General features: G+C 39.1%; 5 protein-coding genes across 5 annotated transcripts; 3 read left to right on the top strand and 2 right to left on the bottom strand.

Moving 5' to 3' along the window:
- On the top strand, positions 1 to 3,957 carry LOC101311772 (zinc finger CCCH domain-containing protein ZFN-like). The gene is made up of 7 exons (XM_004302107.1): positions 1 to 375; positions 1,127 to 1,284; positions 1,655 to 1,717; positions 1,834 to 1,953; positions 2,390 to 2,680; positions 2,907 to 3,236; positions 3,315 to 3,957. Exons 1-7 carry the CDS (start codon positions 291 to 293, stop codon positions 3,594 to 3,596), a joined length of 1,329 nt encoding a protein of 442 aa, XP_004302155.1. The 5' UTR covers positions 1 to 290; the 3' UTR covers positions 3,597 to 3,957.
- A 1,408-nt stretch (positions 3,958 to 5,365) lies between these two features.
- Positions 5,366 to 6,099, top strand: LOC101312646. The gene is made up of 2 exons (XM_004302110.1): positions 5,366 to 5,510; positions 5,627 to 6,099. The coding sequence occupies exons 1-2, from the start codon at positions 5,415 to 5,417 to the stop codon at positions 5,888 to 5,890; spliced, it is 360 nt and encodes a 119-aa protein (XP_004302158.1). The 5' UTR covers positions 5,366 to 5,414; the 3' UTR covers positions 5,891 to 6,099.
- A 2,703-nt stretch (positions 6,100 to 8,802) lies between these two features.
- Positions 8,803 to 11,550, bottom strand: LOC101307323. Its single transcript, XM_004304766.1, has 14 exons — positions 11,527 to 11,550; positions 11,138 to 11,257; positions 10,941 to 10,997; positions 10,764 to 10,854; positions 10,504 to 10,592; positions 10,272 to 10,390; positions 10,071 to 10,172; positions 9,851 to 9,967; positions 9,661 to 9,729; positions 9,473 to 9,539; positions 9,302 to 9,355; positions 9,125 to 9,214; positions 9,007 to 9,045; positions 8,803 to 8,916 (listed from the first exon to the last, which is right to left on the bottom strand). Exons 1-14 carry the CDS (start codon positions 11,548 to 11,550, stop codon positions 8,803 to 8,805), a joined length of 1,152 nt encoding a protein of 383 aa, XP_004304814.1.
- A 1,573-nt stretch (positions 11,551 to 13,123) lies between these two features.
- LOC101307034 lies at positions 13,124 to 16,240 on the bottom strand. Its single transcript, XM_004304765.1, has 15 exons — positions 16,141 to 16,240; positions 15,709 to 15,831; positions 15,509 to 15,565; positions 15,294 to 15,392; positions 14,991 to 15,095; positions 14,748 to 14,866; positions 14,549 to 14,650; positions 14,318 to 14,434; positions 14,139 to 14,207; positions 13,955 to 14,021; positions 13,790 to 13,843; positions 13,592 to 13,681; positions 13,474 to 13,512; positions 13,270 to 13,386; positions 13,124 to 13,156 (listed from the first exon to the last, which is right to left on the bottom strand). Exons 1-15 carry the CDS (start codon positions 16,159 to 16,161, stop codon positions 13,124 to 13,126), a joined length of 1,212 nt encoding a protein of 403 aa, XP_004304813.1. The 5' UTR covers positions 16,162 to 16,240.
- A 1,264-nt stretch (positions 16,241 to 17,504) lies between these two features.
- Positions 17,505 to 20,437, top strand: LOC101311201 (aquaporin SIP1-2-like). The gene is made up of 3 exons (XM_004302106.1): positions 17,505 to 17,897; positions 17,973 to 18,245; positions 20,080 to 20,437. The coding sequence occupies exons 1-3, from the start codon at positions 17,604 to 17,606 to the stop codon at positions 20,224 to 20,226; spliced, it is 714 nt and encodes a 237-aa protein (XP_004302154.1). The 5' UTR covers positions 17,505 to 17,603; the 3' UTR covers positions 20,227 to 20,437.
- The last annotated feature ends 466 nt before the right edge of the window (positions 20,438 to 20,903 follow it).

Here is a 20,903-nt window from a genome sequence, read left to right as displayed (position 1 = left end):
TTTCTTTTCTCTCTTCTCTCTCTCTAAAAATTCTCAAGGCACTTTCTCTCTCTAAAACAAGAGCTCTGTGTTTCTGAGGTTGGAAACTGTTGTGTTGGTGTTCGGTTTTTCTGCGTTGTTTGGTTTGGTTGGGAATTCGGTTCGAGAGAGATAGTGTTTGATCGGCTCTAGAGTGACAGGTAGGTGGTGGTTGAGCGAGGGTGAGAGTGAATTATGAATGAATGGGAATTCTGGTGAGAGGCTTTGTTTCAGTGACGGCTCGGTGACTCACTGACCCGACCAAACCAATCATGGACTTCGATGCCGGAATTCCAATGTCCCGTGCTTCTGCCGCCCCGCCGGTGACCGACGAAGCTCCCTCCCTGTCACCACAAGGTTTTGTCTCTCTCTATCTCTCTCTTCTTGTTCGTACATTTGTTCTTCTAACAACGTTTGCTCCTTTGTGTCTCTCTGTTTCTGCTTTCCCATTGTTTGGTTGCTTGTTTTTCAATCTATGATGATGCTGCGATGTGAATTGTCCTTTCTGCCCTTTCCCTCCATCTTTTCCTTTGCTCTTGAATCTTCCTCCGTTTTACCGCTTCCGATTCCCGGCGCTGCAAAATTTGCATGATTCTTTGGTTTTGACCAAAACCGTCTTCTTCTTCTTCTTCTTCTTCTTCTTCTTCTTCTTCTTCTTTCTGTTTTATATTATTATAATATTTTTTTTAGAAAAAAAATTGTTGTCCTGTTTCTTCAATGCTGTTTCTGTCGTGTTTCGGATGATTTTAGTGTTCAATTACTTGCTATGTATAGAACTTGAGTTGTTATTAATGCAAAAACTTATCTGGTAAGTTTCGAAATACTTAAGATTGAAAGTGAGGGATTGATGCGCTTACAAGATTTTCGTCATTGCATTTTCCAAATGTATAAGCTTCGGCAAGGTTCTTAATTAAGCTGCAAGCAGTGAATTTCAGGCTGCAGGTTTAAGCCTCAGTATCTTTCTTTACTTTGTGTCTTTTTGTAAGGGTGGGAGTAGGATAGCACACAATGCAGGAGGGAAGCAACTTTTTTTGAAAATATTCCTTCCCTTTGATTCTTGATTAGTGTGTAGCGTACATTGTTATTAACTTACACAATGTTATTTCAGATGCAATGTGGCAAATGAATTTGAGATCAAGTGAAACTATGGAACCTGGACCTTATCCTGAGCGAGCCGGAGAACCAGATTGTTCTTATTACATCAGAACAGGCCTCTGTAGATTTGGGGCAACATGTCGCTTCAATCATCCCCCTAACCGAAAGCTGGTAAGTTGTAGCATTTTTATGAGCCAAGAGTGATGTCATATCTTGATACAATCAATTTGAAAGTAGTTGCTTCTTTGTCAAGGTTTTTACTGTTCTTTATTTTATTTCATTTATTTCCTCTTAGTATGTTTGCTAATATTGACTCAAGAACCAATGAACATAAGTATGTGTCCTTAGTAAACATGTTCCTGACACTTCCCTTGTTCCCCTCCCATAGTTGCTTCCTTAGGTAGATTGTTCTTGTAGACAGATGTACTGATGTATGTTAACCATGTCAAGCCTTTCGTATTGAAGCTTGGTTCTAATATTGATAATTTTGATGAAATACTCATTTAAAATTATATATATAACAATGTCTGTTTATTGCCAGGCTATTGCCACCGCAAGAATGAAGGGGGAGTTCCCAGAAAGAGTTGGACAACCTGAATGCCAGGCATGTATCTTCGTGAAAGTTCTGTAGTGACATGCGGCTTGTGCAGTATACTGATTATTTGCTTTCTCATTTTCTTGGGTTTGACATGCTAATATGTTGGTTGAACTGCCCTCCAGTACTACCTGAAGACAGGAACTTGCAAGTTTGGAGCAACATGCAAGTTTCACCATCCTAGAGACAAGGCAGGAATTGCTGGAAGAGTTGCCTTAAATATCTTAGGCTATCCACTTCGACCGGTTGGATCTTCTGTTAACCTCTTACTCATTGTCACTTGAATTGGTTGTTGCACATTTTCATCATTTTAGTAAGAAGCAAAGGTTCTTTGCCTAACTTGAATGCTAAATACTTGATTAGGTTCTCTGGGAGAAGTAGGGACAAAAAACATGGTAGATTTTGGAGGTAGTAGACACAAAATTATGATATAAGAATCATATATATGCTAGAACAAAACTATTATGTATTAATAAGGAGTGTACCCCTTTTCCATCATGTTGTGTTTGGACATTGGAGGCGAGGGGGTTTCTGTATCAGCTGCATATTTAAAATATTATTGTTCATGTGTTCATGCATCTTATAGAAATGCAATGACCATCACTTAACTGGGTGTGTATGAGCCTCGTCTTAGTCCAAATGATAGTTATCTTAACATTATTTGCTCTTTCTTGTTTGCAGAATGAGATTGAATGTGCTTATTATTTACGAACTGGGCAATGCAAGTTCGCAAGCACTTGTAAATACCACCATCCACCACCTACTAATATGATGGTTTCATTGAGCGGTTCTCCTGTATATCCTACTGTCCAATCTCCAACTACGCCTGGTCAACAGTCATACCCGGGAGGAGTAACAAACTGGTCAAGAGCATCTTTTATTCCCAGTCCACGCTGGCAAGGTCCATCAAGTTATGCTCCTGTTATTGTTCCTCAAGGAGTGGTATCAGTCCCAGGATGGAGCGCATACAGTGTAAGCTTTATCTTATCTTACCCTTTGGTGCAAAATGCTATGATGCAGTTGTTATAGTGTCTATTAGCAAGTCAGGATGCAATTAGCTATTGTTCGTCTCTGAACAGAACAGTCTGCGTTCTTTTTGTCACATTTTATTTTAGAGACCTTAAGCACAAGTCTTAAGTTCACTATTTTATGAGCACTGAGAATATGAAACGTGCTTATAGAATGGTAATTTTTCCAGGGCCAGGTTGGCTCCATTTCAACTTCAGAGGGGCAACAGCAAACAGTAGGAAACAGTCAGGTTTATGGAACTTCACGCCAACGTGAACCGGAAAATTTAGGATCTCAAGGAGCCTATTCTCCATACCGGTCTGGTTCCATTCCTGTAGGGTTCTATGCATTGCCGAGGGAAAATGTATTTCCTGAGAGACCTGGTCAACCAGAGTGCCAGTTTTACATGAAGACAGGTGATTGTAAGTTTGGTGCAGTTTGTAGGTTCCATCATCCTAGGGAGCGATTAATTCCTGCTCCAGATTGTGTTTTGAGTCCAATAGGCCTTCCTTTGCGACCGGTGAGTCATTTCTGTTGATAGTTTTGGTTATAGCTAAATGATAAGTATCTTCTAACTTTGAGGTATGGTTATCAACAGGGAGAACCTTTGTGCATCTTTTATTCTCGTTATGGTATCTGTAAGTTTGGTCCGAGTTGCAAGTTTGACCACCCTATGGGTATCTTCACTTATAACCTTGCTGCATCATCTTCAGCTGAGAGCCCTGTGCGCCGGTTGTTGGGGTCGACATCAGGCACCACTTCATTAAATTTATCATCAGAAGGTCTAGTTGAAGCAGGATCAGCAAAGCCTAGGAGGCTTTCACTATCAGAGCCTAGGCAGATGCCTTCTGCAGAAGAAAATATTGACACAGAGGAATGAAAGCTGCTCATAAACAAAACGAGCCGATCTAAATTTAACAGTCATTGGGGGATGATAAACAAGAGTTTATCTGTAAATTCATTTCCAATTTCTGGGAGGTTTACAGAAATCATGTCAAGTTGATTATGTCCTGATATAATGAATTCAGCTGACAGACTCAACCTTCTGAATTTCACATTGATGCTTTGCATTGTATAAAAGTCTGCAAATACTGTCACATTTGGAAAAAACCCAATGTGAACATTCTCTCCTTCCCAAATCCCAATTTTCTGACTTTGGTGATTTAGTTTGCCCCAGTATAATATGTAAAGCACTTCTTTTTTGCAATATAATGGCCTCCCTCTCACTTTTAAGGTTCTTCACTATTGTGACTCATGTTTGGATAGTTCTCTGCATGCTTTTGTTGTCTCTTTAGTATGCGACCGTTCCTTTTTCTACATAGATGCACATCCTGAATTGATTCTCCTAGAATGTACTTGTATATGCCACAATTAGGATCTGAGTATAAAGCTTTCTGTGCCTCAGAGATTGAATGTCAGGAATTCTATACTTGCAGGAGTGTAGTCAGTCACAGTTAGACTTGTTTGTAGCCATAAGAATCTTCAGTGATATACACAATCTTGTTACCACATAAGGACACCATGCTGCTGTTTCCTAGTCAAAAAGCGGAAAGAGGTATAATCATCTTCCCAGCATAGTTGTATCGCTCATTGTCAGTGTTTCAACTTTCAAGTAAGCCTTCAAGTCTTCAACAACTTTGAGTCTTTGGCAAGCACTTAAACAAGTCATTTTCATCACCAAAGCATTCAAAAGCAAATGGAAGCCTCCGCTCAAGGTCTAACACCGGAATTACATTTGTTCTGAAAAGCTATAATTAGATATATTTTACTTATTAGGGTGAGTATTAAAATAAAAAGAACCATTATGATTCCTGCGTTTTTTCTGGATTCAACATAAAGAAAATCAAATTGGATCGCACATTAGATTGATTAGACAATAAGTAACTTTTTATATTCATTTAGAGATGTAATTTCAAGATTCTTTCTTTGTGATATCTAGAGATGTAATTTCAAGATTCTTTTTTTGTCGATATAATTTTACATTCTTGTTTAGGAAGGTTTACATCAACAAGATTACAAGTATAAACAAATCAATTGTTAACAACTCCATGTTGTCAAGGCAGTAAAAGCCTAGGTGCGGAACTCTCGTATGAATGAAGTTAAATTCTGATCAATTTTTTGTATGGTTACAAAGAAGGAAATATGATTTGACATAATCCCCAACGCAGATTAGTGAGAGAACCGTGTGATTCAATCAAAGGAATCAAATATTGAATCTGTGAATCACTATCCCAGTCTAATTGCCACGTGGCAGAAATCATCTGAAATTACTAGAGAGGTGTAGACAACTGTAGTGCTTCACATAATGACATTCACACAGATAGAAGGGGTTTCTATACCTCTATGCCCACCACCACCACTCCAGTAGTCTCTAGCCTTTGAGACCACTGTAGTCTCTAGCTTCAACAAAACCCTCCACCCTTCACAAACCCAAAACCACTCTCCTTTCAGCCTTCATTTTCTGCAAACCCATTTGGGACCTGTCAATTTAAGCAGCTCATACCCCATTAAAACCCTCAATTTAAACATTTCATGATACACCAAATCAAAGCCTCTCAAGAAAAAAAGAGAGAGATGAAGACCCAGTAGAGTAGTGACCCACTTCACAGCTCACTCTTTTTTTTCCAGATTCCCATTAGACTTTTGTCTCTCAAAACTCAAACCAAAGTAAAGAGCACTACCCCCATCTCAAGAAACCATGATGCCTTCTTCTTATGGGGTCATCTTCCTCTCCCTCATATTGCTGCTCTTTTTGGCTACTGAGGTCATTAGCACTGAACCAAGCTCAACTCATGTGAGTGTTTCTCTTCAAGGCCCCATCTTTAGATCCATTTACTCTTTCATGTCAATCAAACTGTTCATAGTTTTTCCTTTCTGGGTTTTCAATGTTTGTGTGTTTTGGTTTTTCAGGCAAATGGGTCTGAGAAAGTGGATGAACCACCATTTGTGCCACTGATAGAACCTGAAAAGTTGAAGACTTTGGTGATGAATGAGACTAGGAGGAGGTTGGGGAGCTTTCAGATTTGTGCACTGTGTACTTGCTGTGGAGGAGCTAAAGGTCTTTGCTTGCCTTCTCCTTGTTGCTATGCAATCAATTGCAACATTCCCAACAGGCCCTTTGGTTTCTGTTCTTTCACTCCCAAGACCTGTAATTGCTTTGGATGCCATTACTAACTCTCTTTCTCTATATTTTCTTTTATATAAAATTTATAATTTATATTGTTTTGTTTGGGAAATCTTGATTTTGCTGCTGGGGGTCTGGATGGAAAAGAATATCTGTTCTCTATTTCTTTGTTTATAAGTTTTATAATCTTAGTGTTTTATATCTCGTGGGGTGTTATTTCCAGGTTAGCTTTTTTCCTATATCTAGTGGGTTTTTTTTGTCCAGATTTTTTTTTTGGTGGAATAAGCAATGCCTGGAGTCTGGAGATAGCACATTCCCAAGATTAGGATAATTCTGGAGTATTTGGGGAAACATTGTCATTTGTTAATGGAGCTATTGGGGATGCTATGATATTTTATTGTTCGTTCAAAAGATTATATTAATACAAGTGCTTAATAGAGCTTCTGTGACACTCATAACAAGGATCAAGATTCAAGTTCTCTATAATTATTAATACTCTTGTGCTGTTGCATACTTTGCATGCTTAATTATTAATTTGCTATGGTGGGATGGGAGCATATTGAAATAGATAGAGTTTTATGTTATGTTTCAATGGGAATTGGTACTTCATTGCTGCCACTATGCTTCTGCTGCGTCCACTAACTTATCTCTGATCTGATCTTATCTTTTGATAATGTTTAGAGTGTTTAGAGAAACTAACTTGCTAGATCTGTCATGGCTGATATGAATGGTCCTCAAAGTTGATCATTTTTTTTTTTTGGTCGAAAAAAGTTGATCATTGGGGTACCCTAATTGGTGGAGTGAGACTGTGGGAGATGAGATTGCTAATTGTTGGAGGCGGAGTAGCCCTAAGTAGATGGAATTATTTTTTTAAGTGTAGGTGGATGAGTTAGTGTGATGATATCAATGCATGCAGGTGCAGCCAACCCTTATTATTAAGGTAGCTGGAAGTTGGGCAAGGACAGTGAAGCCTTGGCCCCTGAGTTGCTATGCTGGTTCTCAGCTCCTTGATGGCTATTAATGCTTACTTCATTATTTTGGGGGTTTCCTGGTTTATTCATATGAGAGTTGTAGATTGTTAGAGATAGAAATCTATATATTGGTATTGTTTGTGTTTTGGATGGAAGTTGCTTCTAGTATTATAGAGATTGAAGTACTATTAGGTGGGCTTAGAGCCGCCTCTGAGATTAGTATCTTGATAGGAGTGATTGTTTAGGGGGAATCTCATGGACCTCTGTTTGTGCTGTTGATTACTATGTCTATGTGCAACAAACGAAGTAGCCAACAACCCATGTGCTCTTGATTGACAACCACATTGTGGTTGTTTACATCATGCCCTTAATTTCCTGTGAACTGCCCTTTGTCCAAGTGAGGTCACTGTAGACATCTTTTGAAATGCATCACATAACAAAGTTTCTATGCCATTTTGCCTGTTGCATATTATATGTGATGTTCATTTGGTATAGCTGATTAGTGCTTCAGTTATCATGTTTGGATGATGTTATAATAGTTGCATGACTTGTACATTCACATTTGTCTTTTTCATGCTTAAGATAGTGAAAATTAAGGGAGTAAACCAATTGGAAATATTGGGCATTAAGCAACCAAATGAACTTCAACTGTGTTCACTTCCTCGGTATTGATTCTCTGTGTGAACCAGTTGCAGAGTTTCTATTTTGACCATGACTTGAAGTTAGGATGAGAAAAAAGTGTTGTTGTGTTACTATATACTATATAGTAGGGAGTGAGCTGTAAACCTGTATGTAAAACCCATCACTTCATAATAACAGTTTTCCTTTTTCCCTGTCCTTTCCCCCTTTTCTTTTGTGTTGAGTTCTTCTGATTTGACTATGGTGGGTACAATATTTCATGTTTTATGAATATGGGGACGTCTGTTGTGTACGCAGTGCTCCGAGTACTGCGGCTGTCTGCTGACGTGGTCAAGCGGTGAAATTACAAATTTTTACTTTGGATAAGAGGAATGCGCGCTTGGCGCGTCTCGCGTGGACGTGGAGAGCAGGGCTTTTTTTTTTGTTTCGTATAAGTTTTAATCCTCAGAGGTAGTGAGGAAGTGCGAGAAACTAATTTCCTCTCTCTGCTTCTCTGGTCGTCTGGTTTTTCTGGGGATCGATCTGGCCTGTGCGATGGCGACGTTTTCATATCGGGTCGATATCCGTTTGGGCGGCGGCGTGTTGAGATCATTCTTATTCCGTTGTGTTGTTTTCGTATATCTGGAAACGAGCCGTGTCGAATCCGTTCTGATCGATCTCCCATTCGAGCATAAATCGGATCGGTCTTCTTCAGATCTCATTCACCAATCTGCGACTTATGGGCACCGGCGTAGTCATGTTGTTGGTCGCCGATCTGGTATTGTCATCTCTGCTCTCTTTTGTCGATCGCGGAGGGAGAATTACCAAGAGTCGTGCACATCATGCGCTTTTTGGATACAGAAGCTTCTCTAACCGCTGCTCGACACGTGCTTCAGACAGCCGCAGTACTCGGAGCACTGCGTACATTCCAGAATTCACCTATGAATATATGCCAAAATTTTCACCAAAACATCTTCAAAGAAGTGACGATGTTGACTCAAAACGTAACCATCTGTGCTATTGGTTTCCGTTTCCGCAAGCATGACATATTGTACAACATGTAAGGATAATGCTGTGGGGTTTTAGATATTCATTGGTAGGCAGAGTCCCCCAAGTCCCCATTCCTGCACAATTAGTTTTGTAGTACTAGCACCAGAGGCCCCATCTGCATTTACACTGCAACTGTGAGCGTTGTGATTTATCTAATTGCAGCACCATGTTTAATTTGCTTTCTGAAGCACTGGTTAAGTTGAACCATATACTTATATCTTCCTGAAAGAGTGAAGGTGGTGGTGGTATTATTGTGCCGGACATTTATTTGGTCCATCATCGATTCATCAACAAATTCAACACCAACTTCTGGACATCACTGCTTAGTGCCGGCTACTATTAACAGGGTATGGATCAATCCAACAATCATCATTCTTAGCAGCTGTTTCCCATTTTCGTCTGAACATCTTCATTTCGTTGTAGGATTCCCTCCTCACCTGCACGAATTTAGATTTGAAGTCCAACTAAACAACTATCACATTATGTCAAAACAGTAGCCTGAGAATCATTCAGGTATGGAGACTAACATCAACTCTATGGTCCTTTGCACTAGATTGAGGTGATCTCTGCAATACAAAGCCATCAACGAGTCAGCCTGGGACAAAAGTTTACAGCTCGATCACTACAGAGCTAGGCAATTTTCACCTCATTTTTGTCCGGACCGCCCAAAGTAGGGCAGCCGTAATGGATTAGGTACTCGGCATCGACAACACCAATCTTCTTCGTTCGATCACCCTATTAGAATGGAAAACAAAAGGTCCTGTTTAGGAAACAGGTCGAAGAGGCCAGAGGAAATACTTAGATAGTATAGCAAAAGCTTGCCTGGGCACAATAGCCAAGCTGCATATCTAGTCCCCATGCATGGATAAACTTATTCTGCATATACACAAGTAACAAATTAAGATTGGTTGACGATCATGGGAATAAGAAGTCCAATCTTTGTCAGGCTTAGAAGAGCTAACTTCAGCTCCAGGATTGGTAGAAGTAACACACCTGGATCATATACCATACGCAACGCCAGGCAGCTCGAGAGAAAACTGGAGCCATTACTTCTATCCACCTGCAATGCAGCATTTCATTCTAGTTTCCTGAAGCAGGATGACTTCTATAACTAGAAAAGTGAAAACCATCATCCTTTTGCAGGAAATACATAAATTAGTTTAGATGAAACAAATCTCTACCCGGTACAAGGAGGAACTGTACTGTTTTCATCACAACCAGTCCCATTGGCATTAGGCTTGTAAGTCCTTCTGCAGAAACAATTGCCAAAAGCATGTAACTAGAGTCACTAACTGCTTGAATTGAGGCTTGAAATTAACAGAAGCACAGGACTGTAGACATGAATTAGTAATAGCTAGTTACATAACAGACCTGTGCACTATTGATCCTTTAACGCGAGCAGTAATTAGATGATGCACCTCTGACTTGGTAGAATCAAGAGCTGGTTGTGATATTTCAAGCCCTTCCTTTCGAATAATGGACACATATCTAAAAGTTCCATAGAAGAAGAACAATGGAAAGTTTGAGCAACATTGTTATACTGTAGTTCAAATACCAGTAAGTATCCGAAAAGGAAATACAGCTACAGTACCGTTGAGGATTGAAATTGTCAACTCCAAGGTCCTCATCCCATAGAAAAATGTAACTGTATTCAGCAACTATATCAGGATGTAAGAAACGCTTTGCGAACCACCTAGGCATCAAGAAAGCTATCACTCAGTAAACGCATCTAAATAGTGCAACTTTTAATATAAATGAAATGATTTAAAGCATGAAGATAAGACCTGTGTACCATTTTGTTTGATTGACTGCAGAAACATGAATAACAAGTTCATTCCATTGAAACTGCTTCCACTCATCAACATTACCATCATAATGAAAAAGCATCACAACGAAACCACTTGATATAAACTGCATTATGGTGTATAACAAGTCATTGCTTTTATGAATACCAGTGTACTGATTCAAAACATATCAATATCTATCTGGGGGGCTAGAAGTTCATGTACAGACTTACTTTATACCTTTTTAACCATTTTACCGACTAGATCTTTCTGCTTGATCCCGACGGCCATCGCTAATAAGCTGACCGAGGAATTTTCACTTTTCTTGTCTAACCTTGAAGGTGGCTAGGAGGAGACAGGCATAAAATCATAGAATCATCATTTTCTTCATAACAGTAAGTACTTTACATTCAAGAATAGAAATTATTCAAGACTCAATAACTAGCATTTTCAGTTAACAAAAACAAATACACACATTGATTGAAACCGTACCGTGTAACGCGTTCTCCATAATGGCAGCATTTCCAGATCAGAAGTCGCAGAGACGATACCTAGTGGCAATGGTTCACTTCCATGAGGCCTTCTGTGATTCTAAAACAGAGAAACAACTATAGGTAATGAAACTATAACGAAATCACACATATACAGAGCAAAAAGCATTTACATGGACAACAAACCTTGCATTTCACATTTATTCTCCGTAAACTGTTTTTGACCGTCGAAAATGATGATTTCTGTGCAAACAGTGAGTTGATTTAATAGAAAACCATGGGGTGGAATAGACCATGAGATGGTATAACTGATGTAATTTAAGCTTTAGATCAACACTCAGAACATATAAATTGGATACGGGTGTTAGGGTGTACATGTCTACCTCATTGGATTTTAATAATATGAATGCACTCCCCAGCAGGACTACAACCATCAAAGAAGCTGAAGGGAGAAACCTACAAATGCATGATCTCCCACTTCTTGGCTGTGCACCCAAAGATATCTGGCACAACCACAAACTCAAATTTACTCAATTCAGTTAACTTTTATATGTAAGATCTGCAAGTTCACCCCAAAGAATTCAATTATGCCTACAATCACAAGTAAGAAAGCCATTTCCAACACAACAGAAAAATAACCAGAAAAGAATAATGAGAATACAAACAAGCAAATAATACTGAGTCCCTCTAGTCCCTCTCTTTATCACCAAAATTTTTACTTTCCATTCACAAAATACATAACATGGACAAATTACATAACATGATGACTTACAGGAGGACTGGATGGTGGCTTCATGTTCCATGCAAATACAGAGGAACCCTTAAACAGAAATCAGAGCTTTAATTCTTGTAAGATTTCTGTTTCTCTCTTTCTCTTATAGTTTGTTTTTCTCCTCCTCCATGTGTTCTTGTTTGCGCGTTGTCCGAAACCATAAAATGCTTACTCAAAGGCTGTTTCTACAAAGACATGAATCATTTATCGAGTCATTCGGACTAACTAGGGTTAGGATTGAAGTGTTCATTTTCATCATCAGAAAGAAGTGGCATCAGTTGGCTTCGGCACAAGGGACACGTGTGATGATCCACAACCCACTGTGCAGTGCAATCAGCATGAAAATAATGCGAGCAGGGCAAACGAGCTATCATCTTATCATCAACACCACCACCAAAGTCCTCCAAACAAACAGCGCATGATGATGATGATGGAGGCATAACGCAAGAGGTCCTAGAGTCGTCCCATGATTTCTTCACCCAGCGATACAAGCGCATATCATCGTAACCGTCAAAGCTTCCATGCAGTTCACAACAGATAAGCCTTATGGTCATATCAACAGCCAACTGCGGGAGGTGGATGGGCGGTTCAACTTTGTCAGATATTTCATTGACTATATCTGCCAGTTCTTTTAACCGAAGGCCCATGCGACGAAGGGCAGTCACCAAGTACATGATGCTCTTACCTCGTTCATCTGCGGACATGAAGTTGACCCAAATCTTTGATTTCCCTATGAGAGTTACCTCTGGACAAAAGTTGTACATAAAAGAATGCGGTGGTTTGGTCTGTATCTGAAAACCCCCAGATTGCAAGATGAGTGTTATTCTGATGAGCACGGCGTAGCGCTGTGATGGTGGCGGATAGGGTCCCTCGTGTAATTCTGTTTGCTTCACTTCACACCAATTGAAAATCCTGGAATCATACGGCTCATCCATGATTGAACCACTGCTGCGATCGATCAATGGACATGTATATAAGGTACTAATTAAAAATCTACTTTTCTCCTGCAAGGATTAGAAGATAGTAATCTCTGCCAGACAAGGATACACCAGGACTAGATCTTAGTACTAATCCTATTAGGAAAAGGTAGAGCCAATGTTGCAATGTTACGTGGTTTTGGTTTATCAGATCCTTGATGCTATTAATGTACTTTATTACCGTACAATGTTAGAGATGAAAGTCTAAATCTTGGTAGTGTTTGTGTTTTGGATGGAACATTGCTTGGTAGAGATGATTCATGTCAGGACTTACATGAAAATGAGCATAGCTGTTCTGAACAGATTACAAAAATTGGGGTACGTTTATTTGTTTTTAGTTTTTAGTTTTTACCACCACAAAATGCTAATTCTCTTCAAGTAATTTGAAATGATGAAGAGTAAAGCACAAGAAAAAATTACATTCAGGAATGCAATTTGACAGCAGTAGCTTCTATGGTTCTGGAGTAAAGCACAAGAAACAAAACATTAACGAATGGAATTTAACAGCAGTAGCTTCTATGGGTCCGTCTCTAGGCAGAGAGATCTGAATGCGATGTTACAAGATATATCGGACTATTAGTATACAAGTTAAGTGAAGTTGATTTCTTTCTGATTCTCTCTCATATAAAATCTATAGAATTTACATTTCCACCCTGTACAACAGTACAAGAACAAGAACATTCAGAGACTTGTATGTTTGGACTTTGAATAGTATGATGCATGTATGAACGGATGCTACAAACTATACACCAATTTCTGAACTCACTGCTAAGTGATGGCTACTGTTAACAGGGTATGGATCAATCCAACACTCATCGTTCTTTGCAGCTTTTTCCCATTTTCGATTGAAAATCTTCATTTCGTTGTAGGATTCCCTCCTCACCTGCACAAATTTAGATTAAGTCCAACTAAACACATATCACATTATGTAAAACAGTGGCCTGAGATTCATTCATGTTTGGAGACTAACATCAACTCTGTGGTCCTTTGCACTAGCTTGAGGTGATTTCTGCAATACAAAGATATCAAAGTCAGTCTCAGATAAAAGTTTACAGCTTAATACAAAGCTAGGCTAACACAATTTTCACCTCATTATCGTTTGGACCTCCCAAAGTAGGGCGGCCATAATGGATTAGGTACTCCGCATCTACGACACCAATATTCTTCGTTCGATCACCCTATTAGAATGGAAAATAAAAGGTCCTTGTTTAGGAAACAGATGACGCAAGACAAAATACTTGGATAGTGGAAGAAATTATGAATGACAGATATATTAAGGAGCTTGCCTGTGCACAATAGCCAAGCTGCATATCTAGTCCCCAAGCATGGATCAAATTATTCTGCATATACAATTAAGATCGGTGATGGTTTAAACCAAGGGAATAGAAGTCCAATCTTTGTCACCCTTAGAAGAGCTATCTCGAGCTCCAAGAATCGTAAAAGTAACGCACCTGGATCATATACCATACGCAACGCCAGGCAGCTTGAGAGAAAACTGGAGCCATCACTTCTATCCACCTGCAGTGCAGCATTTCATTATAGTTTTCTGAAGCAGCAGGATGACTTCTATGACTAGAAAACCATCATTCTTTTGCAGGAAATGCAAGACTTTGTTCAAATAAAACAAATTTCTACCCAGTACAAGGAGGAGCTGTACTATGTTCATCGCAACCAGTCCCATTGGCATTAGGCTTGTAAGTCCTTCTGCAGAAACAATTTCCCAAAAGCATGTAACTAGAGTCACCTACTGCTTGAAATGAACAGAAGTACAGGACTGTAGTCATGAATTAGTAATAGCTAGTTATATAACAGACCTGTGAACTATTGATCCTTTCACGCGTGCAGTAATTTGATGATGCACCTCTGACTTGGAAAAATCAAGTGCCGGTTGTGATATATGTAGCCCTTCCTTTCGAATAATGGATACATACCTAAAAGTGTCATAGAAGAAGAACAATATAAAGTTTCAGCAACACAGTTACACAGTATAGCTCAAAAGCAAGCAAGTATCCTAACTTTGCTAAAAGGAAATGCAGCTGCAGTACCGTTGAGGATTAAAATTGTCAACTCCAAGATCCTCATCCCATAGAAAAATGTAACTATATTCAGCAACTATATCAGGATGCAAGAAACGCTTTGCGAACCACCTAGGCATCAAGAAAGATATCACTCAGGAAACTCATCTAAATGTGCAACTTCCAGTGCAAATAAAATGATTAAAGCATGACGATAAGACCTGTGTACCATTTTGTTTGATCGACTGCCGAAACATGAATAACAAGATCATTCCATTGAAATTGCTTCCACTCATCAAGGTTACCATCATAATGGAAAAGCATCACAACAAAACCACTAGACAGAAACTGCATAAGGGTGTATAAGAAGCCATTGCTTTTATGAATACCCAGTAGTGATTCAAAAAACATAAACATTTATCTGGGGGCTGAGAAGTGCATTAGTGGAATGCATTACAGACTTACTTTATACCTTTTTGACCATTTTACCGACTAGATCCATCTGCTTTATCCCAACAGCCATTGCTAACAAGCTGACCGAGGAATTTGCACTTTTCTGGTGTAACCTTGAAGGCGGCTGGGAGGAGACAAGCATAAAAATCATAGTCAAATTCATCATTTTCTTCATAATAGTGTGTTAGTGTGTGTGTGTGTGTGTGTGTGTGTGTGTGTGTGTGTGTGTTTACTTTCATTCAAGGATAGAAAACGTTCAAGACTCAATAACTATGATTCTCAGTTAACAAAAACAAATGCAGACATTGATTGGAAACCTTACCTTGTTAGGCGATGTCCATAATGGCCGCATTTCCAGATTAGAAGTCTTGGCGACGATACCTCTAGGCAATGTTTCACTTCCATATGGCCTTCTATGATTCTGAAACAGAAAAACAATGATAGGTAGTGAACCCAGACTATCAGTCTATCACAGCAGTGGATTGTTTTCTTGGAAAACATTATACAAAGCAAAAGGCATGCGTATCGAGAACAAACCTTGCATTTTAATTTGGAACTACGCAAACTATTTCTGACTCTCCCAAATGATGATTTCTGTGCAACAGTATATTGAATTAATAAAAAAACCATATTAGACAAAGAGATGGTAAAAATTGATGAAATTTAAGCTTAGATACTAGAGTTAAAAAATCTCTAACCCCCAACACAAAGAACATATGAATTGTATACATGTCTACCTCATTGAATTCTGATAATATGAATGCGCTACCCAGCAGAAGAGCTAAGAATATCAAAGAAGCTGAAGGGAGAAACCTAATGAAGTATGATCTCCCATTTCCTGGCCCTGCACCCAGAGATATCTGACAACACCAAAAACTCATTTATTTACTCAATTAAGTTTGTGTAACAAATGCAACTTCACCCCAAAAAAAGCAGGCTACAATCTCAAGTAACAAAAAGCCATTTCCACCACAATAGCAAAACAACAAGGATTCTGGATTGTGTTAGAAGCTTCCAACTAGGAATGCAATGTCTAATAACCAGACTACACAAAGAAGCAAAGAATAATTCCAAGTCTCTCTTTGTCATGGAAAGCTTTCACTTTCCACTCATAAATTGCATACTTTGTAACATGGAAGAAAGACAAAGAAGAAAGAAAATAGACTTACATGATTAAAAGGTGACTTCATGTTCCATGAAAATACAGAGGAACCCAGAAACAAAGAACAGAGCTTTAATTCTTTGTATGATTTCTGTATCTCTTAGATTGTCCTCCTCCTCCTCCTCCTGTGTTCCTGTTTGGCGCGTTTTCCGGGAACACACAGAAATATGTTGCTGAAAACACGACGAGTATTTATCAAAGCAACATCCCACAACGTGAAACAAAATGGGAAAGAGGCCGGAGGCAGCAACTCTCTCTAACACGTGGAATATGTTCGTGGGGGAACACGAATTATAGAGGGTTGTGAATAATGCAGACCCCATAGTCACAAAATATCTCATACAAAATCTCCCAAAAACAAAAAAAAATCTGTTTACTTGTTTATAATCTCATCCTCTCATGCTGCAACCGACGACGTGATTCGTCACTTGCGCACTCACCTATCACCATCATGATAATAACAGATTGTTTAATCTAGGAGGTGTCGGTTTGAGTCTTGATTTTGAGGGACACACTGATCCTATATTTACATCTACCTTTCTCTCACGTTGAGGAGGAAAAATACTTTTTTAAGTGTATTCAAAGTAATTGATGAAAAATAAATTAAGAAAATTTTAATCAATAAATATAACGATTTAATTAGTTATGTAATTTATTATGTATATTCTTATTAGTATTCTCTCTTAATATTATTCTCATGTCAAAGAGGAAAAAATACCTTAAATGTGTCTTCGTCAAAGTAATTGATGAAAAATAAATTAAAAAATTTTTAATTAATAGACGTAACGACTCAATTAGTTATGTAATTCATTAGGTATGTTGTTATTAACATTAAATAACTTATGTGCGTGTAATTACCGTTGTAATCCACCGTATAAAGAGGGTTTAAAGAAATAAGGACCAATTCCGATTTCATATTTGCTGTCGTATTGGCCCCAGGCTCCCGGCGTGCCACTGCATGCTGCCGCCTCCAACAACAACAGGCCAGCACCCAGATCGGCACCATACACCACCGATGCAGCCCGAAGCCAGCCCAGCTTCCTAGCGCCGCCGCCAGAACGGCTTCGCTGCGCGCTCCGACGACCTCTTGCCTCCGCAGCCCAGCCTTGAGTTCGACGGTTTGGGTTTGCCGAATCTCAGCGGAAACTGGAAAACCAGGAGAGCCGCCGCACTCGCCGCTTGGATTTGCCGCCGTGGGCTCGAACCGAGGTGAAGCACGGTCATGAGGAGGAGAGCACGAGATCTGGACCGGTTTCGTCGTCCGACCGGAAGGTAAAAAGAACTTTACCCCCTGTGGTATAAAATAAATATTACTATTTACCTTTCACTATTGGATGTATTAAAGAACACTTGTAAATGGACAGATGGCCCACCATGAAGGGATTAGATTAAAGGTGGGTGCTTTGTGATCTTGAATCTTGAATCTTGAATCTTGAATTTTCAGGACAAGTGAGAATTCGAGAGAGGGAGATGGGCGCGATGAAGGCTGCTGTGGGAGATGCGGTGGTGACGTTTATGTGGGTCTTCTGCGCGTCGACGCTGGGACTGATGACAAGTCTGATCGCAAATGTAATCGGGGTTCAAGGCTTCTGGGCTTCTTTCGGCATCACCACTGCCCTCGTCTTCTTCCTCGTCTTGGTCTTCAACATGATCGGTGACGCCTTGGGTGGGGCCAGCTTCAACCCCACCGGCACTGCCTCTTTCTACGCCGCCGGCGTTGGTGCCGATACCCTCTTCTCCATGGCCCTCCGCTTTCCGGCTCAGGTGCCCCTTCCTTTTTCCTTCCTTCCTTCCTTATCAATCTCCTTTGACATTTCATCATGTTTATGATCCAAACAGACTTTGGGTGCTGTGGGTGGCGCTCTGGCTATTAAGGAGGTCGTTCCCGCTCAGTACAACCACATGATTGGAGGCCCTTCCTTGAAAGTTGACTTGCACACCGGGGCCATTGCCGAGGGGCTCTTGACTTTCCTTATCACCTTCCTTGTCCTTGTCATCATCCTCAAGGGTCCCCGTAGCTCACTCTTGAAATCATTGCTTCTTGCAGTGGTTACTGTGGCATTGGTTGTTGCTGGTTCCGTCTATACTGGGCCTTCAATGAATCCTGCTAATGTAAGCAAACGATTTCCTTCTTCTTTTCTTTATTAAAATGACCTTTGTCTATTGATAGTACTTGAATCATGATACAGACTGGGTTTGGCTACTTTTGTGTCAAATCTGGGAATATCTTTGTTTTCTGTTTGACATCGCTATTTTGCTTGTTAGTCTGCTTGTGTGATAGTTTTCGATATATGATTTATGGGAGATCTGGACAAGGTGAAAAAGATACGTTCTGGACTTTAAAACAGGGTTATGAACACAATTATGCTAAGCCAATATTAGATATGATGGTAGGAAAATAAGATAGAAGATATAGACCCTGCTCTGCTTCCACTGACAATTCATTTCTCCTCAAAGTATCCCTGCATTTTGTTGTTTTTTTGTCACTTCTACATTTTAAATAGTGATGGAGAATAATAATACTCAGAGTCTACTGTAATGCGGTACTTTTCCCTAACTTAAAACTTTTTCTTTCTGGTCACTAATGTGTTTGTACTGAAATAAAAAAAAATTCTTCAGTTAAATTGTTACTCTTTTCTGTTGTGAAATATCCCGACGTCTGATTTGGTTGAGTTATTCCAAGTCTGAGGTTGTTTTTTTCCTGTTAATATTTTAACTGATGAGTTTAAAGGTAGGAATGTTCTTAGTTAGCTACATGTATGTTATACCCACATTTACTTATATGACTACAAATTTATTGCCAATTCGGTAAAGTTGAGTCATAATTTAGGTAATCATAGTTCTATTATGGGTAATTACTCAACGTCTGATATTTTTAAAAGTTTGTGATGAAATTGTTGCTTATATAGTAACTTGGTTCAATTATATGTAAACGTGTAAAACAAATGTGGTAATTTTGTTGTCAATGTTGTAAATTTGGTTCAATTATATTGTAATTTTTGTTCATTTAATTGAAAATTAGAGTATGATATACATCCCAATACCATTGGCAACCCTTGAATTTTTTTTATTTTTTCCATGGGATAAAATGTTTCTTACATCCAGAGAAAAACACATTTATGTATGTGTCTTTGCGATTTCATTAGATGTTGGCTATTTTTCTTTAGAAGAATACTTGTGCCTACAAACTTGATTAGTTCAGATTTGGGAAGCACAAAGCTAGTCGAGCTTCCCTCATTTTTGATACATGCATAAACTTGTGTATTGTTTTGGTTATTCTCTAGTAGGAAGACTGGACATTTTCTTTTGACCTAATATTTAGCACCAATTGGGACAGTGAGAACTTAGAAGAGAAAGAGACAACCTAGGTTTGGGGAGGAGAAATACATGCAAACAAACTTTTTTGGAACTGTTACGGTACTAACTAGATTAAATCAGAATCATCACGTTCAAAAATTTTGAAACACGACAATGAAATTTAAAAAAAAAAGAAAAATATCCAATTCAGTATTTGCAGAAGTGATATACTCATAGAGACTTAAACATGATGTCTTGATACGATGAAAATCTCATAAAAATGATATTTATGGAATGGCCCTGTATGTGTGTTTTTATCTTGTGTATTATGCATGATTGAATAGTAATAGAATGTGATCCCTCTGTAGGACTCAATTTATGGTGGAATGATGAATAAGGAGAAATTGGTTCGACTCTTAGGGGCTAAAAACACTTGAGCTTTTTGCTGGAATTGAATTGTATTCAATATTCTCTTTTGCTCATGTTATTTTTCTTATTTTCCTGGATATGCTTCCGCTTTCTTTGTATGTATTTGTTTTTTTTTTTTTTTCATAAAATAATATGGAATTGTCTGTTTTATACTTCTACTTGTGAAATAGTCTACTTACTGTAGAGCGTTTTCCTTTACATAGTGATATGATCAATGCAGGCATTTGGTTGGGCATATGTAGACAATCGACACAACACATGGGAGCAGTTCTATGTTTATTGGATTTGCCCTTTCATAGGAGCAATATTGGCTTCTTGGGTCTTTCGAGCTCTCTTTCCCCCTCCAACCAAACAGAAGAAAGCTTGAAGAAACTTCAGATCTTTTTAGATAATTTCATCCATTAGATAAAGCTGTAATGAGGACCGTTTTCTTTTCTTTTTGACATTATGATACTACATTCAAACATTGGATGAAAAATAAAATGACCCGCCTAGTCAAGGAGCTGTACTACAGGGGATGGATAATTGTGTTCCATGGAATAACGCGTTGATATCCAAATTAAGTTGGTTTGCCTTTGACTAAATGCATTTTTTTTTTTGCCATTCCTCCTCCTCCGCCGCCACTCTCTTCTTAAAAGAAGAAAACAATCCCTCTCAGATTTCCAGTATGCAGAAACCGAGAGGGTTTCTGCCTATGATGATGCTGATTGGGCAGGATGTCCTGATTCTTGTCGCCCAACTTCTGGCTACTTGGTCTATCTTGGCACCAACTTGGTCTCTTGGTGTTTTAGAAAGCAACCTACCATTGCCCGTTCTAGCGCCGAGTTTGAGTACCGCTCCCTCTCTCATGCCAGTGCTGAGACAACTTGGTTAGCATTCTTACTCAATGAACTTGGTGCACACATTGAATTTCTCATCTTGCTGTATTGTGACAATCTTAATGCTACATACATGGCCTCCAATTATGTCTTCCCTACTCGCACAAAACACATTGAGCTTGATTACCACTTTGTTTGCGAGAAAGTAGCATTTGGTAGCCATCGT

The sequence above is a fragment of the Fragaria vesca genome, linkage group LG6 (genome assembly GCF_000184155.1).
Source record: "Fragaria vesca subsp. vesca linkage group LG6, FraVesHawaii_1.0, whole genome shotgun sequence".
NCBI classification, from domain to species: Eukaryota; Viridiplantae; Streptophyta; class Magnoliopsida; order Rosales; family Rosaceae; genus Fragaria; species Fragaria vesca.
This window is presented reverse-complemented; position numbering and strand designations above follow the sequence as displayed.

Coding starts and splice junctions, on each gene's coding strand:
- LOC101311772 (XM_004302107.1), top strand. CDS start 291: ATGGACTTCGATGCCGGAATTCCAATGTCCCGTGCTTCTGCCGCCCCG. Junction 376..1,126: donor TCCCTCCCTGTCACCACAAG/GTTTTGTCTCTC, acceptor ATGTTATTTCAG/ATGCAATGTGGCAAATGAAT. Junction 1,285..1,654: donor ATCCCCCTAACCGAAAGCTG/GTAAGTTGTAGC, acceptor GTTTATTGCCAG/GCTATTGCCACCGCAAGAAT.
- LOC101312646 (XM_004302110.1), top strand. CDS start 5,415: ATGATGCCTTCTTCTTATGGGGTCATCTTCCTCTCCCTCATATTGCTG. Junction 5,511..5,626: donor CTGAACCAAGCTCAACTCAT/GTGAGTGTTTCT, acceptor TTGGTTTTTCAG/GCAAATGGGTCTGAGAAAGT.
- LOC101307323 (XM_004304766.1), bottom strand. CDS start 11,550: ATGAAGCCACCATCCAGTCCTCCT. Junction 10,998..11,137: donor TATTATTAAAATCCAATGAG/GTAGACATGTAC, acceptor CTGTTTGCACAG/AAATCATCATTTTCGACGGT. Junction 9,730..9,850: donor AAAGGATCAATAGTGCACAG/GTCTGTTATGTA, acceptor TTGTTTCTGCAG/AAGGACTTACAAGCCTAATG.
- LOC101307034 (XM_004304765.1), bottom strand. CDS start 16,161: ATGAAGTCACCTTTTAATCAT. Junction 15,096..15,293: donor TATGGACATCGCCTAACAAG/GTAAGGTTTCCA, acceptor GTCTCCTCCCAG/CCGCCTTCAAGGTTACACCA. Junction 14,022..14,138: donor ACAGCTCCTCCTTGTACTGG/GTAGAAATTTGT, acceptor GCTGCACTGCAG/GTGGATAGAAGTGATGGCTC.
- LOC101311201 (XM_004302106.1), top strand. CDS start 17,604: ATGGGCGCGATGAAGGCTGCTGTGGGAGATGCGGTGGTGACGTTTATG. Junction 17,898..17,972: donor CCCTCCGCTTTCCGGCTCAG/GTGCCCCTTCCT, acceptor TGATCCAAACAG/ACTTTGGGTGCTGTGGGTGG. Junction 18,246..20,079: donor CTTCAATGAATCCTGCTAAT/GTAAGCAAACGA, acceptor TGATCAATGCAG/GCATTTGGTTGGGCATATGT.